General features: G+C 60.3%; 8 protein-coding genes across 8 annotated transcripts; 4 read left to right on the forward strand and 4 right to left on the reverse strand.

Moving 5' to 3' along the window:
* Positions 1-42: 42 nt before the first annotated feature.
* On the forward strand, positions 43-1,483 carry MJAP1_002411 (uncharacterized protein; the record flags this gene model as incomplete). Its single annotated transcript, XM_060266348.1, has 8 exons — positions 43-167; positions 190-223; positions 253-310; positions 392-515; positions 540-767; positions 887-1,018; positions 1,041-1,194; positions 1,217-1,483. The coding sequence occupies 8 exons, from the start codon at positions 43-45 to the stop codon at positions 1,481-1,483; spliced, it is 1,122 nt and encodes a 373-aa protein (XP_060122331.1).
* A 31-nt stretch (positions 1,484-1,514) lies between these two features.
* MJAP1_002412 (uncharacterized protein) lies at positions 1,515-3,353 on the reverse strand (the record flags this gene model as incomplete). The annotated part of the gene is made up of 1 exon (XM_060266349.1): positions 1,515-3,353. The coding sequence occupies one exon, from the start codon at positions 3,351-3,353 to the stop codon at positions 1,515-1,517; it is 1,839 nt and encodes a 612-aa protein (XP_060122332.1).
* An 87-nt stretch (positions 3,354-3,440) lies between these two features.
* MJAP1_002413 (uncharacterized protein) lies at positions 3,441-6,130 on the reverse strand (the record flags this gene model as incomplete). Its single annotated transcript, XM_060266350.1, has 4 exons — positions 3,441-3,631; positions 3,654-3,757; positions 3,899-5,821; positions 5,844-6,130. The coding sequence occupies 4 exons, from the start codon at positions 6,128-6,130 to the stop codon at positions 3,441-3,443; spliced, it is 2,505 nt and encodes an 834-aa protein (XP_060122333.1).
* Positions 6,131-6,362: 232 nt separating this feature from the next.
* On the forward strand, positions 6,363-8,898 carry MJAP1_002414 (uncharacterized protein; the record flags this gene model as incomplete). Its single annotated transcript, XM_060266351.1, has 2 exons — positions 6,363-6,554; positions 6,577-8,898. The coding sequence occupies 2 exons, from the start codon at positions 6,363-6,365 to the stop codon at positions 8,896-8,898; spliced, it is 2,514 nt and encodes an 837-aa protein (XP_060122334.1).
* A 30-nt stretch (positions 8,899-8,928) lies between these two features.
* Positions 8,929-10,453, reverse strand: MJAP1_002415 (uncharacterized protein; the record flags this gene model as incomplete). The annotated part of the gene is made up of 2 exons (XM_060266352.1): positions 8,929-9,828; positions 9,851-10,453. The coding sequence occupies 2 exons, from the start codon at positions 10,451-10,453 to the stop codon at positions 8,929-8,931; spliced, it is 1,503 nt and encodes a 500-aa protein (XP_060122335.1).
* A 54-nt stretch (positions 10,454-10,507) lies between these two features.
* Positions 10,508-11,859, forward strand: RRD2 (Serine/threonine-protein phosphatase 2A activator 2; the record flags this gene model as incomplete). Its single annotated transcript, XM_060266353.1, has 3 exons — positions 10,508-10,825; positions 10,848-11,149; positions 11,172-11,859. 3 exons carry the CDS (start codon positions 10,508-10,510, stop codon positions 11,857-11,859), a joined length of 1,308 nt encoding a protein of 435 aa, XP_060122336.1.
* Positions 11,860-14,280: 2,421 nt separating this feature from the next.
* MJAP1_002417 (uncharacterized protein) lies at positions 14,281-14,943 on the reverse strand (the record flags this gene model as incomplete). Its single annotated transcript, XM_060266354.1, has 1 exon — positions 14,281-14,943. The coding sequence occupies one exon, from the start codon at positions 14,941-14,943 to the stop codon at positions 14,281-14,283; it is 663 nt and encodes a 220-aa protein (XP_060122337.1).
* Positions 14,944-15,059: 116 nt separating this feature from the next.
* RRP45 (3'-5'-exoribonuclease) lies at positions 15,060-16,248 on the forward strand (the record flags this gene model as incomplete). The annotated part of the gene is made up of 2 exons (XM_060266355.1): positions 15,060-15,070; positions 15,432-16,248. 2 exons carry the CDS (start codon positions 15,060-15,062, stop codon positions 16,246-16,248), a joined length of 828 nt encoding a protein of 275 aa, XP_060122338.1.
* Position 16,249: the final 1 nt, after the last annotated feature.

Genomic DNA, 16,249 nt, shown 5'->3' on the forward strand with positions numbered 1-16,249 from the left:
GGTGCGGCGGATTGCAAATCCGTTCCGCCGTCCTCCGTCGTGATGTCTGCTTTCCGCGCGACGCGTACGCTGCTTAAGCGTGTGCCCGAGTCCCCGCACACGTACCACTACCAAGAGGGCCAGACGCCGTTCTGGCGCAAGGCTCGTGACATCCTGTCGCTGAACCCGTACGTGGCATGGCTAACGCAGTGAAATCTCGTCGGGTCTCCCCCTCCCCCTGGTGGTAGGTCGCGTGCCGCGCTCATTATACAGAACCGTTACCCTCAGCCTGCGTCTCGCCCCGAGAAGCCGTCTGCGATGCCGTCCAAGGGTACGTTGTTTAATATTTTTGTTTGGGAGGACGTGGCTAACACTTAACAGCTTCGGGTACGTTCGAAACGACTTACCCCAGACAACGCCGCGAACATGTACTACCACCGTGACTACCGCCGCAAGTTTCCGCAGACGGATGTCATCACGCAGTACTACCTGACCGAGCTCCTCCTCGCCGAGCCCAACGAGGACGGCACGAAGAGGTACGTCGCCGTAAACTCACCCAGCCTGCCGTCGCCCGAGAGCGGCGAGTCGACCTCGACGGCGCTCACCCGCCCCGAGGACCTGCACTCGCCTACGGCCTTCACCGAGGTGCTGAACCAGGTGCAGTCGGAGCCCAAGAACGTGTACTCGGCGTCGAACATGCCCCCGCGCTTCCCCTCGACCAAGCCGCAGCACATCCTCAAGATCCAGAAGAACGCTATCCCCCACGGCCGCTGGGACTACTTCCCTGTGTAGGTACACGGCCATGCGCACGCTAACCCCAGCGACAACTACGCATAGATCGGATAGAGCCATAGCGCTTTCTTTGTGGAGGTGTGTGTCGTTGATTACCACGATCCGCCATGTTCAGCCTGCTGCAGCGCCTGAACGTCGTGACGGCGTTCATGACGAGCGTCGTGAGCATCCTGTTGCTTGCGATCGCGGCGACAAACCTCTCCTTCCCTGACCCCGAGTGCAAGATTGACGTAAAAAACCTCGAGATGTACGTCGCGCGACTCACCCAGCGTCTACGGCAAGGCGCAGTCGCACGCCGACCGCCGCACGCAGGACTTTGTCGAGACGTCGCTGGACCTCTCGATCGACGTCACGCCGCTATTTAAGTGGGATACGAAGCAGGTCTTTTTGAGCGTCGTCAGCTCGTACACCTCGCCGAACCGCGTACGTACCCTTGCTCACGCAGCCCAAGAACGAGGTCGTGTTCTGGGACCGGATCGTGCGCAGCAAGCGCCAAGGGCGCGTCCATGTGCCGAATCTCAGGAACAAGTACGGTCTGCGCGAGGTCTCGCGCACCTTTCAAAACATCACCTCGATGGAGTTCAGCGTGCACTGGAACGTCATGCCGTACGTCGGCATGATGCGGCACGGGCGCACGGAGCTCACGCCGCCAGTCACACTCCCCGAGCCCGGCGAGGTGTCTGCGAACAAGGTCCGGTTGCTAAAGTATTAGAAAGTACGGGATGTAGACTAGAATAACGGGCTCAGCTCAGCGCCGAGAAGAAGCTGCGCTTCTTTTTCGCCTTGGACGCGTCCGCGACGGAGGCCTCGGTACTAGCACCAGCCAGCTTCGAGGGAGGCAGGGCAGACTGCTGCGACGGCGCAGGCGCATCGTCATCCGAAGAGTCCGAGTCCGAGTCGTCGCTCGAGTCCGACTCTTCGGACGCTTCAGGCACCGTCGCCGGCGTTTCGCGGCCTACGTCCGCGCTCGCCTCGGATGCACTCGCAGAAAACATGGGGCTTTCCTGCCTAGAAAAAGAGCGGCGCAGCGCCGAAGGACGCAGCTCAGAGAGTTTGGTAAAGGCACCCGACATGGTCCGCCGCGAAGATTCCGCCTGGGCGCGGCTCGCGCGCTGCGGCGTGCTCTCCATCGGGTTCGTGTCGGGGCGGGGGGAGGGGCCGTGGATCTGGGAGTTGGACAAATTCGCATGCGACTCGGGCTGCGAAAAGTAGTCGCGACTCTCGGTGCTGCTCGCCGAATCGTCCGCCTCGGGTGCAGTCTCTAAATCCCTTTCAGCCGCGTCAGCGTCCGCTCTCTGTGCATTCCGCGCCAACTCACGGGAAGAAACGTCGGCCTCGCTCGGGGTCACGCTCGTGCCTTTGACCATATTCACCAGCATCTTTTGCTCCTCGCGCTCGACGGCATTCTTGCGCTGCTTCTTGGCCTTGAGCTCGGACAGGCGCAGGTGCATCGCGTCGATGCCTTGCTCCACCAGGGCCTGCACCGCCGCCGAGGCCGCCGCGCTGTGCTCATCGTTGCGCGGCTCGTGCACAATCACCGTCTCGTCGGCCTGTGTCGTGTCGGCCTCGCCGGTGGTGCGATCGGCGCGCTCCTGCTCCTTGGCGGCCTTTTGCGCGGCTTTTTCCGCACGGAAGGCCTCCATCTCGGCCTTGGTGCGGCGCGAACGCTTTTGCTTCTCGCCCCCTTCGGGCTGAGAAGAGGGCGGCGCGGTCGCCTGCGACGACAGCGGAACGTCCTCCTCCTCGTCGTCTTCTGCCTCGGGCGCAGGCGCAGGCACAGGCGCAGGCGCAGGCGTAGGCGTAGGCGCAGGCGCTTCCGGCTGCGCCTCGGGTGCGGATGCGGACGCGGGTGCGGGCGGCTGGTCTACCTTGCGCTTGCGCCCGCGCTTCGCAGGAGTAGACTGCGCCTCGGCCTCGGGCTGGGGGACATCGACAAGCTGTGAGACTTCGGTCGCCTCTGCCTCGTTCGTCGTCTCGTCTCCCTCGTCGGTGCGGGCCGCGCCACGCCCACGGCGGCCCCGCGCCTTGGCGGGCGATGCGGCAGGCGCCTCGGGAGCAGTAAACATTTGGCTCTCCGGCACGTCAATAAACACGGTAATGATGGACTCGCGCGCAGCGTGCACTTGGAAAGCGCGGAAGTCCTCGCTGTCGTCCAAGTCGATGTGCGTGCCGTCTGCGGCTTCGTACGAAAGGTGGATTGGCACGCCGCTCGCAATGCGGTACTTGTCCGACACCATGCGCTTCACGCTCGCGAGCGTGAAGCCAGCGTCGAGCACGCGGTCAAATGCCTTGCCGTGCGGCGCGCGGAATGCAACGATCGTCTGCCACATCGGGCTGCTCAGGTCGGCACTGCCGAACCCAAGCGCAGACATGCTCGTGTCGTGCTGCATGCGACTCCGGGGCTTTTTGCGCTTGTTGGTGTGCGCCGAAGTGTCTTTTTCGCTGTTTTCGCGGGGTGCGGGAATCGGCGTCGCGGGTCCCTTGGCCTTGCGTTTGCGGCCAACGGAAGCTCCAGGCGTATTGGGCTCAGCCGTCTTGCTCAGATCGGCGTCCGCGGGCGGAGGCGCGACGGGGGTCGACATGGCCAACAGAGCGACCACACAGAAGAGGCGGGACGCGTACACTCACGTGATCGTGGCGGAGCCGCTAGGCCCCAGGGCTATGGTGCGCTAAAAGTCTACGGCGCGCCCGCCGTACGCCCACTCGGATTTCCACTTGAGCGGATCTGACTTGGGGCCGCCGACCTCGCCTGTCTGCGGGTTCGTGTCGCCCTCGAACTCGGCGCCGGGGCCCCTGATCGCGTCGGGGTGCAGGTTTGCGGCGTTTCCTTCTTCGTCCTCGGCCACAAACGGCGTCTTATCTGGGTGAGCGAGTGCACCTACTTTCGTTCTCGCGCAAAAGACGCTCAAACTCGAGCTGGTCCTCCTTCGGCAGCGGTGGCGGGCCGGGGCTCTGAAAGGGGAAGTCGGTACGCAGCACCGCACAACTGCTCAAGGTACGCGCACCAGCATGGTGGGCGGGCACAGCACGCACGCCGCTCCGCAGCGACGCCCGTAGCACCCCACACAGTCCAGACATGATGATCGTTACGAAAAAGGTATAAGACCTCCACACAAGGCGGAGCTACGTGGCCTTGGCGAGGCGCGCGCGCGGCGCGCGGGGCGAGAGGTTTGCCGAGGTCTGGGGGCGCCCGTGCGCACCGACACGTCCCATGGGGCTCGCCGGGGGGATATGGGGCCGCGGGACCGGCACACGGCTCGCCTCGCGCACCCGGGGCTCGCGCGCGTCGGGCGGCCGAAGGAGCGACGAGCGCCGCTTGCGCTGCTCGGCAAACGACTTGCGCGCGCGCATCACCGGCTGGTTCTCTTGGTCGTGTGCAAATGGGGCCGCGGCTGCGAGCTTGGCGGGCCCCGGCACGAGTTGCGCATCCGGCGCGTCGTCGTCGTACGCCGGCTTGGACAGCACGTCGAGCGGCACGCGCGAGACGCGTTTCAAGAACGGCGACGGCTTCTCCTCCTCGCTGCACAGGTGCCACTGCGGGTCCTGCGCCAAGCACGGCAGGTCCGGCACAGTGCGCGACGCAGGCAGCGACTCCGCGGCATCCTCCGCCTCTGCGCTCTCTTCCGGGAGCGAGACGCGCTTCGGCTTCGCGGGCTCGGCCGCGAGCTTGTGCGGCGCGGGTGAGTGGAGCGCCGCGAGGAGCTTCTGGGGAATGGGCGAGTTGGACGCCTCTTCTGCGGCGCCCGGGATGCGCCAGATGGTCGACGCGTCTTTCATCGAGCAGTCGGAAATGTCGGCCTTGGGCTCGAGGCGCTTGAGGCGTGCCAGCGCAGGCAGCATCGGCACGGGTTCCTCCGCCTCTTGGTCCTCCCACTCGTCCGACACCACGAGATCCGCGGCCTGCTTGCGGGGCGTGCTGAACGACACGCCTGCAATCCGTGTGCGCAGGTCCTCGTCCGTTTCGCGGCCCCGCGAGACGCGGCGCTGCATGCGCGGCGCGTGCCGCGTCGGCAGGCGGCCCGGCATCGCAACCGAGTCGCTCGTGCGCCGCTGCTGCTCGTGTTCCTTCTCCGCGAGCTGCTCCTGGAGCTGCGCGAGGAGCGCGTCTTTTTCGGCGAGCGCGCTGTGCATCTGGACACGCTCGCCGTTGTACCACGTCTCGTACTGCTGCACGAGCTCTGCGTGAAAGGCCTTGCACGCCTCTTCGCGCTGCGCGAGCTCGACGTGCTGCTGCTCGAGGGCGAGCTGGCGCTCGTCGAGCAGCTTGGCACGCTCGCCCAGCACGTCGCCCTGGCTATGCGCCGCCTCGGACTCGGCGACGGCTTTCTCGCGCGCTGCGAGCTCGTCTTCCTTGGCCTCGAGCGCGCGCGTCTGTGCCACGACCTGCTCCTTGTCGAGCTGCACCTTGCGGTGGAGCGCGGCGAGCTCGTGCGTGCGGCACGCCCACTTGATGTGCCGCACCTGCAGGAGCTGTCGCGTGGTCGGGCGGCGGCGGTGGTCGAGGTGCAGCATGGCATTCACCGTGTCCTGCAAGTCGCGCGAGTACTGCCGGGGAAGCGACGGGACCATGCCCTGCTTGATCTTGCGTGTGAGCTCCGCCTGGTTGTTCGCATCAAACGGTGGAGAGAGCGCGCACAGCTCGTATACGATACAGCCAAGCGCCCAGATATCCGACTTGATGTCGTACTGCTGGCCAGACGCCAGCTCGGGGCTCATGTAGTACGGCGTGCCGACATACGTATTCGCAAAGGTCTGGGCAGCGATTTGCTTGCTGAGCCCAAAGTCGCCGAGCTTGACGTTCTGATCGACGTCCAAAAAGACGTTTTCCGGCTTCAGGTCGCGATGCAGGATGGCATGGGCCGACACGCGCGTCGTGCCGACCGCTGTGTTGGCCGGTGCGCGGTAGTGACACGCTTCGAGCGCGGCCGTCATCTGCGCAAAGTACGCCCAGACCGTGTCCTCGGGAAGGTGTGTGCGTGTGCGGCGGCACCGCTTGATAATAGCGCCGAGGTCGCCGCCTTCGCAAAGCTCCATGACAATGTAGAGGATGCTGCGTTAGCACGAGCACGTACCCGTTCTCTGTATCGACGTAGCGCTCCTCGTATCGCACCACATTCTCGTGCTGCAGTGTGCGCAGAATGTTTACCTCGGAGACAATGTGCTTGCGGTCGCGCTCGTTCATGCGCTCAAAATTGAGCTCCTTGCGCGCAAACAGGACGCCGTCCGACTTGCGCTTGACCTTGCGGATCAAGCCGAACGTGCCGCTTCCGATCACATCGAGCGCTTCGTACCCTTCCAGGACGTGAGACAAGGCGGCCGCCGACGGCCGCCGCTCCGCCGCTCCGCTTCCCTCGCGCATGCCGTGCCGCAAGCAACGCAGCGCCCCCACCAACACCCGTGCACGTAGGTGTTACTTTGCCACGTGCTCGTCATGTGACAAACGCGTCGCACAGCGCGTGTCGGCCCCAACCTTATCCTGCGAAGCACCACGAACGGACGACGACGAGTGCTCAGTACGAACTGTGCCTATTGTGTAGTGACTGGGCGTGAAGCAGCGTATATACTTTTTTGGTCACGTCCAGGCACACACAATGGACGACTATTCGCAGCGCGAATGGACGCGCTTTGCGATGGAAGATGGAGGGATCGGAACGTGCGTCGTGCAGCGCGATTGCGAAAGCGATGCTAGCGGATTGCTGGGCTGCAAAGAGGGAGAGCGCATCACAGCATTGTGCCAAATGGCATCCGCCTCGGGAACTCCGGAACAGGGCGCTTATATTTGGGTACGTGCATCATCTAACACAGGCCTTCAATGGACAATTGGGTTTCGTGGCAAGCGCTGACATCGAGCCTGTGCAGCCCTTTACGACGCCAGGGCAGATCGACCGTGAGGCAGCGGCACGAGGATCGGGCCGCATCTTTCCCCTGCAATCGCTCGAGATCCCGCCACAGTCTAGGCTGATCAACTTTCCTATGCAGCGTGCCTCGATCCTCGTCGACCATCGCCAGAGCCTTTTGGCAGAGATGAAGTCGCCCGTCATGCCACGTTTCGACCCGGAGGATTTAGAGACGCCGCGCGCAGCGACTTTCAACGCTAGGCCGGATGTCACGCAAAACACCATCAGCGGCATGATGCTTCCGCCGAGCGAGACGCGCGACACGTCCCCGGCGAGCGCCGAGCTCGCGCCACCTGTCGAGATCGATGAACCCAGCGCACAGGCTATCTCGCAGGATACACGCGTCGAGGCGACGTCGCGTACACCCACCAAGAGCACCTACCGCCCGACGTCGGTCCGCGCGAGTCTGCTAGCCAAAAAACAAGATCCTGAAGATCCTGAAGACGACGACATGTGGGGGGACTGGGTCAAGAAGCGCGACCCCACCTTTTCGATTTACGATGCCTACTTCCGGCCGTCGATGTACTCGAAGCAGATCCGCCTCGACCCTGTCGCCCAGTCGGCCGTGTTTGTGCCGCCTACCAACACACTCGAGGTGCCGGCGGACAGCGAGGCTTCGTTCGACGTGAGCCTTGAGAGCGGCAGCTCAATGGGGTCGGCGCGTGCCATCGACAACATCCTTCCACCAGTGCAGAGCTTGGAACAGAACCGTCTGCTTCACGGAGACAGTATGGACTCGTTTTCAACTAATACACCATCACAGCACCTCTCAGTCAGCTCGGGGATGTCGCTGCAGGCGAGCGAGGCGAGCATCCCAGTGGCCGGACTCGAGAATCTCCAGCTGGCCCACACACCCGAGTTCCACGGCCGCGCCCTCTCGAGCCCGCTCGACGGGCCCCTGCGCTCGGATTCTGAGACGGCCAGTATCGATATCCCCAGCGCAGGCGCGCCATCCTCGCGCTTGCGCTCCGGTGAGGCGCCGTGGGCGTCGAGCGCGTCAAGCTCGCCGCTCCGCGCACGGACCGATTCGCCGTCCAGGACAGCACTGCGCACCTCGCCGCAGCGGCTTGCCCAGCGCGCGCCGAAGCAGAGCGAGGAGTTTGACGCACGCAGTCTGCCGATGTCCAAGTCAACCAGTAGCCTGTTTGGCTCGCCGCGCTCGAAGCGGTCCACGGAACTCTCTGGGAGCCCCATGTCGTCCGAAGCACAGCTCTTCCAGCGCTGGACGACTTTGCTGACAGACCGGGGAGGTTCGCAGCGCACGCTCAAAAAGGCGCGGCAGCTCGTCGAGCTCGGTGTGCCGACAGCGCTCCGTGGGCGAGTGTGGATGCTCCTTGCGGAAAAGCACATGAAGAGCCGCCCAGGCGTCTTTGAGCAGCTCGTCGAGACGTCCAAGGAGTCGATCACCAACATGGACCTCTATGCTTTTGCGCGGCTCATTCAGAGGGACCTGGATCACTGCTTCCCTCAAAGCAAGCCTTTCCACGGCCTCGACGGCTCGTCGCGCGAAGATATCCGACGCATTCTGCACGCTTTCGCCTACCACAACCCGGACGTGGGGTACACGGAAGGCATGTGCCTCGTCGTCGGCCTCCTCCTGACGCACATGCGTGTAGAAGACACGTTCTGGATGCTCGACGCGCTCGTGTCACAGTACGGCATGGACCGCTGCTACACCGGCAATATGGAGCAGCTGCACATCGACAACCTCGTCGTCGACGAGCTCCTGCGCCTGGCCGATGGCGCAGTCCACAAAAAGCTCCAGGATATGCGCATTGAGCCGCTCATGTTCCTGCCAGGCTGGCTGCTGCCCATCTTTGTGCGCACACTGCCGTGGATGACGCTGCTGCGTGTGTGGGACATGTTCCTCTCGCACGGTCACACGTACCTCGTACGTGCCGCCGTATCGGTCATTTGCCTCTCACGCGGCGACATTCTGAGCCCCCGCGTGAGCCCGGGCAGGGCCGAGACGCTGCGGCACCTCGTGTTTGTGGCGTCGCCGCCGCTCATGCCGGACAGCGTCCTGAACTGTGCTCGTGAACTCCCTGTGGCAGACAAGGAAATCGCCAAGATGCAGCGGAACGCTACCAAATTGGTCCGCGAGAACGGCGCCACCTCGCATCCGATCGATACGGGAAGCGACGAGCGACCAGCGGCACTGCAGGGCAAGCCTGTTTCTCGGGGGACACTGCGCCTACTCACCGGACGCAAGAAGTCCGGGCGATCATAGACAATAGGGTGCAGCAGGCTGCACCAGGGACTATTTGTTTACTACTACACGCACCGTCCGGTCGAATCCACAACTCGCTACACGGCCGTCGGGCAGCACGGCCACATCCTTAATCACCGTGTTGCCGCCACGCGCCCACGCGGCCGCCGCGAGCGCATCGCGTGCTGCACCCGAGTGCATATCCAGCTCCTCGTGCACGCCGTGGCACAGGACACGCGCTTTGATGTCGCCGCTCAGACCGACAAGGCGCAGCACGCCGTCCTCGCCCGTGACCCACGCCGCCTCGCCATTCGCGAGCCACGCATGCCGGGGATTCGAAAACGTCGAGGACGGCGCCTCGGTCCACAGCGTCAGGCGCCGGAATGACGAAAAGAGCGGCAGGATCAAGAGGCGCGAAAGCTGGTCGCCCAGCGCATGGCCGCCGATTGCAGCAGGCCCGGCGCCGGATGCCTGAGCAGCCGAGTGGTCGCCGGTCTGAGCACAAACGTACTGGCCAGAGGGATGCAACGACAAAGCCAGCAGCGAGTAGCCGGCATAGTAGTCTTCGGGATCGGGGTTCGTGTTGTACTCCACGACCTGAAAGTCGGGCGTCGCACTCTCGAGGTCGGGCGCAGGCAGCGCCATGTAGTGGAGCACGATCGAGCTGCGCTGTGTATACACGAGCCACGGACGCTGTGGCACGCCGAGCGCCGCGCCGTCTTTGGGCGGCGCCGCTGGGCCGCTGACAAACAGCAGCGCCTCGGGGTTCGCTGCGAGTGTCGCCGTATGGACTTTCTCGTACGTGACACGCTCGCCTCCGTACGTCGCCTTGTACACGATAATCTTGCGGTCGTAGCCGGCGCTCGCGAGGTAGGTCCCGCATGGACTGTGCACGACGCTCACAGCGAACCGCATATGGTCATGCAGCGTTTGTACCGGCAGCGAGGTGTGCTGAATTAGTAGCGCGACGTACCAAGTCCCAGATCACGACGCGCCCGTCAATACCGGCAGACGCCACGTAGCGCGCCTGCTTTGGATTTTGCGACAGGTTCAGCACCGCCGCGTCGTGGCCCACTGCGCCATTGGGCGTCGGCGACGTGGGCCTCTCGAGCATCGAGAGTACCTCGCCAGACACAGGATCGCTAAATACAATGCGCTTGTCAGCGGACGTCGTCGCGATGCATGCGGTGTTGGACCATGCACCAGACAAATACTCGGGCAACTCCACCGCATGGATCGAGAGGAGGTTGGACAAGTGCAGGTGCGACAGCGTCTTTTCCAGCGCGTATGGCACTGATTTCGCCTTCTTTTCCTCTTCAATGAGTCCAGCTAGGTCGTCTGCGTCACTTTCGTCGAGCTGCGTGCGCGCCATTGCCTGCGCGGCGGCCAGCGACGCGCTCTGTTCGACAAGCGTCCGTAGGTCGCGCGGCACATCCTTGTAGGAAGCTGCGAGACCTGGACGGCCTGTAGAAGCCTCAAAGGCATTTAGTGCGGTAGTGTGACCTTGCCGTTGCAAGTACGTAGCGACAATCTCGTCACACACCGCCTGCAAAGGGTCCTGCGCCGTTCCGGGCATATCAAAGCACGGGCCAAATAGCCCAATTTTGAATGTGGAGTGCTTTTGCTTACCATGTCGACCCCACCTGTCGAAGCCGCGCGAGGGGCGCTTGCGAACAAACTGCGTGCCGTGCGCTCGGAGGATACGCCACCATCTGCCCCTACGCCTGTTGCACCGGGGCCTACAGACCCTTTTGAGGGCGCCGTGGAGCCTGTCATCGAGCAGCGCGTGGCGTGGCCAGAAGCACTGCCACGTAAGCGCATCCTGTCGCAGCATGACCTTGACCACTTTACAGAGTCGCCAGCGTTTCGCGAGCTACTCGGACTGATCAAGACGTGCAATGCGAGTGTCCGTGGGCACAAGCTCTCTGACAAGATGGACGTGAGCGAGGTACGTCCTGCTTCTAACCCAGCCTGTCGCTGCCATCCTCCGCATCCTCGACGAGGTACAGACGCTTGTCCAGGAGACGCCGCGGGATACCGACTCGGCGTCAACATCGCGGTTTGGAAACCCTGCTTTCCGGGTCCTGTACGAAAAAATTGTCAACGCCACCGACGCTTTGTTCCAGACCATTCCGGGCTTGGACGCTGGCGAGGACGAAGCATACCTTGCGCGCGCGCGCAAGGAGCTTGCCGTGTATTTTTACGAGAGCTGGGGGAATGCAAAGCGTATCGACTACGGCAGTGGTATGGAGCTCAACTTTCTGTGCTGGATGTACGTGATTATGCTGACACAGATTGGGCCTGGTAAAGCTCGGAGTCCTTGTGTTGCCGCGCGACGCGGAAACGATTGTCTTGCGCATTTTTTGGAAGTATATCGAGACGATGCGGACGATCCAGTCTACGTACTGGCTCGAGCCGGCAGGCAGCCACGGCGTTTGGGGTCTGGACGACTACCATTTCCTGCCGTTTCTCTGGGGCGCAGCGCAGCTCATGGACCACAGCTTTTTGCGTCCAAAATCGATCCACGATCATGAAATTGTGGACGAGTGTGCAAAGGATTACATGTACTTTGCCTGTATCCAAAACATTAATGCCATCAAAACAGAATCGCTCCGGTGGCACTCGCCGATGCTCGATGATATCTCGGGCGTACGGTCTTGGAGCAAGGTGAACCAGGGCATGGTCAAAATGTACCGCGCCGAAGTCTTGCGCAAGCTTCCCATTGCACAGCACATCTATTTCGGCACCTTGGTTAATTTTGGTGCGCCCGATACCGATATTGGCGATGTGGAGGAAGACGAGCATGGGCACCGATTCCAGGCGGACGAGGCGCACGGTCATGCTGCGCACGGTCACGGCGAAGGTCAAGCTGCTGGTTGGGGCGACTGCTGCGGAATTCCAATTCCAAGTGCATTTGCGGCGGCAGAGCAGGGCCAAGGTACTGCGGCGCGTACTCCTATTCGGCGTATTCCGTTTGACTAGCCAAATATGACACATAGCAAACTTTACACGCTCACCTGGTCCGTGATTATTAGGGCGGGCACGAAACGTAACTGGATTACCGCCTACAAGCTTGCCGTAGATGTAGTCGGGACTTGACTGTAAACCCAAGTACTCTGGAGAACAGTTTATAAACGAAGCAAGGAGCGGGGTGTTCCCGGCATCAGGCTTTTGTCAGTGTCGAGCTCCAACTACACACCATGCCGCTGGGAATAAATAACTGAAGACTTCCGACTCCTACTTTACCATAGCATTGTATGCCTTTGGCAGAGATGGTTTTGACCACTATTTTCTTACACCGGCAATTCGGACCCGCCTTTTTCTGCGAGAGTAAGCGTACCATCAGGGTTTGGCCGTCAAAGCGGATCCTAATACTCATAGGTATTGTCAAACCGGTACACATTCCTTCGTTTTCCGATGGTAACCTATGTAACACGTCATAGTATAGTTACGAAGTGGGTGGTAGCTTGAGGATAGAGCAAGGTCGAACCCAAATTGGATATCTTCGCTGACCTTTTGATTGTACACACATTTTTGGGTGGGGTGAATGGGGCTCTTATACAGCACTAATTAGTCAAGCTAAGCTGTTTATGCTCGCATGGATACAGGTAACGGCGCAAAAGCATGGAACCCAGTCGTCATTTTCCTGCTGCAAGGAATTTAGGTTCCACAATCCGCTAAAATTCATAAGAAAGTCTAGATACCAACATACAATCTTGTATGAGTAGGGAAAGGTGTAATAATGAGGTAATTTGTGGGAAAAAAGAGGGGTGGAACTAGGGCAAGCACAATGCACAGATATGTAAGATTTAAAACACATATGCAAAGGGCTTAAGGTTCAGGTAGAAGATGGCAATTCCTGACTCTTTTCCATATATTGTGACCATATTATGGGTTTCTGCGCCTTGGACAGGCGTACCGTCGGGTTTGCTCAATTCCAAAAGCTTACGATCTCTTGACCAAGACCAATATTGGCCAAACTGATTCTTGTCATCCTCCATGTTGCAAGGGCCTAATGTAAACGGAGTGCCAGGGGCGACTGGGGTGGCTTGCAGACACTGATCAGGACCTCCCACCGTGAGGTGGCCGTAAACAACTTCATCGTTCGAATAAAGCCCAAACGTTTCAGAGTCACATTGATACAGGTCCACGATGGTTGGGTTATCGCCTCCTCCAACGTAGAATCTATTCTCTTCTTGATTATAGCTTATGTTTTTAGGCCCGATATCGTGAGGAGAAATCTGAAAAGGGCCACTCGTCACTGGACCGGTGCATTGGATGGACTTTCCCAATGTAAAGGGAAAGACTGCGACTGCCCAAAGCAAGCCAAGTAGTCGAACGTCGAGTATCATACAGGTAAAAATGTAAGTGGTTTAGTGCGAGTCGAAACTTAGCAAGTCAGCACTATATATCCGAAAGGTCTTGGGCTTGCAAAATCGCAACCTATTCCCAAAGCCGGGAAAAAATCGAAAGGTTTTGACACATGTCAGACCCAATCTTAATAACGCAGGCGAATTGTCTTGGTGTTACTCCTTTCTGGGATTGGTCCATTTATTTGCACGGCGTCGTCCATTTTGGCAGGCGGACAAGCACTGTCTCGTATGGCACCAAATCATTCCACCCATTCGTCACTTTCTGCCCCTGTGGCGTAAAATTCCTGTTCCTATATAGGTTCAATAAACGATCATGGCCATGGTTCAAATTCCTCAGTACCTGCGGATAGTTCGCAAGGTGTTTACTGGTCCTAACACCCAGTTGGGTGCAGAGGAATACATCAACATACTTCGGCCTTTTGTTCTGGAGACATAAACTCTGTCGGTCACAAGCTAAATTCGAATATTTGAGAGTATTATACCATTAGCTGCTAATAGCTTGGGTAACCACTCGGTGGTTCATACCCCATTCATTTCGCCAGAACCGCCATTGCTGTACTTACTACTAATATGGGATCATTGACCGATGGGTTACAGGGAGTCTAACTATTACAAGACCAATGTACCTTAATCCACTATGCTTGTCGCGGCAAGTATCTTTAAACGGGCTATGGGTGCGCTACCTTTGCCCTGAAAGAATGCACGGACCAGGTACTGGCCCCCGACCAGCCGCGATTGAGGCGCTCCAATGCAGGCGGCCAAACCAATAGGCCCCAGCCGGAGCAAGAAACTACTCGATCGAGAAAACGATTAATAAGTTGATTATATAACGATGCACTGTTGGTCTCCTATGCGCGCATCTGCGCGCCGAACCTGCACGTGGTACTTAATGCGGGTTCAGTCTCCATGCGCACCGCCACAGATCTGGCGAGCTAGATAGCGTTTCAATCATATAGACATACGGCCTACAGGTCCTTTGCACAGCAAAGGATCAACTCCAAACCTAACAAAAACAAACATAGATCACCTCTTAGGCGAGCGAAAGAGTGGCAGCGGCAGTGCCGTTCGCCGAAACAGTGACAAAGTTGTCCTTGAGGCCGAGCGAGTACGGCTTCGCACCGTCGTCGTTGGGGCGACCGACAAAGGTGAAGGTCTTCTTGTCGGCGTCAAAGGCCCAGGTCTGGCCCATCTGCGACGAGTCATCCGAGAGCGAGCAGTCCTGAGCCTGAACGTGCTGGTCGGCCTGGGCAAGAGCAGCGGCGCGCAGGCAAGTCTTCTTGGCGGCATCCGAAGGCGAGAGGATACCGTAGTGCATCGAGTCCTTGGACTCGTAGCCCATGGCGGCAGACTTGCACTCGGTGAAGGTCACCTGCACAGACTCGGTGCCAGTGCTGAGCTCAGCGGGGTCGCCAGTGAGCTGAACCTCGTTGCTGTTGCCACCGTCGACGGCAACCTTCAGCGCACCGTCCTGGTTGAAGCCTGAGTTGCAGTCAATGCTGCGCACAACCTTGCTGTTGGGCTGGGCAGCAGCGGCCTGGGGAGTGGCGTCAGCGGCCGCCGGGGCCGACGACGAGGGGGCGGGCGGGGGAGCCGGGGCCGACGAAGCAGCGGGCGCGGGGGCGTCCTGGGCAGTGGCGAGCTGGGCCAGGGCAACAAAAGCGAAGAGAGCAGCGAAGCGGACGTTGGCAAACATGGGGGGAAGTAGTTTGGGTGGGCTCAACCTAGCGTTGCCTCCCGGTTCTTTATATCAACCCGTCGCCCACTGCGGCGAACAAACACCGCGTCGCATTCGTGTAGAATCGGTACTCCATGTACGGTTTGTGCAGCTGCAGGCTTGGCAGGGTCATATCATTTGATTAGTTCAGACGGCCCTACTCCTATTTTTACCTTGCAGTTCCTTAGTCATCGATCACCCTTACCGATCACGTGAATCAAGATGAATGCGGGCGGTGCGCTGCATTGTGTGTGCCACGAGGCTCAGACAATGCCGGCTGGGCAGCTCGTACAGCCTTCGCAGACAGAGGAGGCCTTTGTGCTCCAGGCGCTGCAAAGCGCTGCGCTGCGAGCAGATGGTCGCAAGTTTGCGCAGGCTCGGCCTGTGAACATAAAATTCGGCGAACAGCTGGGATCATGCGAGGTTTCTGTCGGAGATACTATGTACGCTCTTTTTTTCTGACGCAGTGTCGTGGCGACGGTCGATGCAACACTCGTCCCTCCGCGGTCGGATCGGCCTTACGAGGGCATGCTCAATATCACGACCGATATTACGCCGATGGCCGGCATGGAATATGACGCGTTCGGTGTCGCCGGAGCCACAGAATCGCGTGAGCGCGAGGCGCTCTTTGACCGTCTGTTGGAGCGCGCCATTCGCTACACCGAGGCGGTGGACCGCGAGGCGTTGTGTGTCATTGCAGGTAAAAAGGTGTGGAGCGTCAACCTGACGCTCCACTTGCTCGCCGACGAAGGTGCGGCCTTTGACGCGGCCGTCTTGGCTGGCATTGTGGCTTTGCGTCATTTCCGCCGCCCCGACGTTTCTATCGCGGATGGCGAGGTCATTGTGTACTCACCGGATGAGCGCGTCCCAGTCCCTCTTGCGTGTCATCACATGCCTTTGTGTGTGACCTATGCCGTGTTCCTGTTGCGGCCCAAGACGGACGAAGAACGGAGCTTGCTGCATGCCCAGTCACGTACTGCGGCTCCGAAGGACGAGGGTATGGACGTGGACGAGAGCAAGGACTCTCTTGTACCTGTGGATGTCCCTGTCGCGCTCCTTGACCCTTCGCTGTTGGAGCAGACGCTGGCGCACACGAGTATCACTTTTGTGATCAACGCACAGCGGGAGGTGTGTGTCTTGGACAAGGCCGGCGGCGCGCCGCTTCCCTATCAAACCATTCTTGCGCTCCTCGGCGATGCTGCAAAGCGCGCGGCGGAGCTTGCAAAGCTGGTCGAAAAGGCACTGGCAGACGACGCCAGCCATCGCATAGTCTCTGTACAGTAGT

The sequence above is a fragment of the Malassezia japonica genome, chromosome 4 (assembly GCF_029542785.1).
Source record: "Malassezia japonica chromosome 4, complete sequence".
Lineage (NCBI taxonomy): Eukaryota > Fungi > Basidiomycota > Malasseziomycetes > Malasseziales > Malasseziaceae > Malassezia > Malassezia japonica.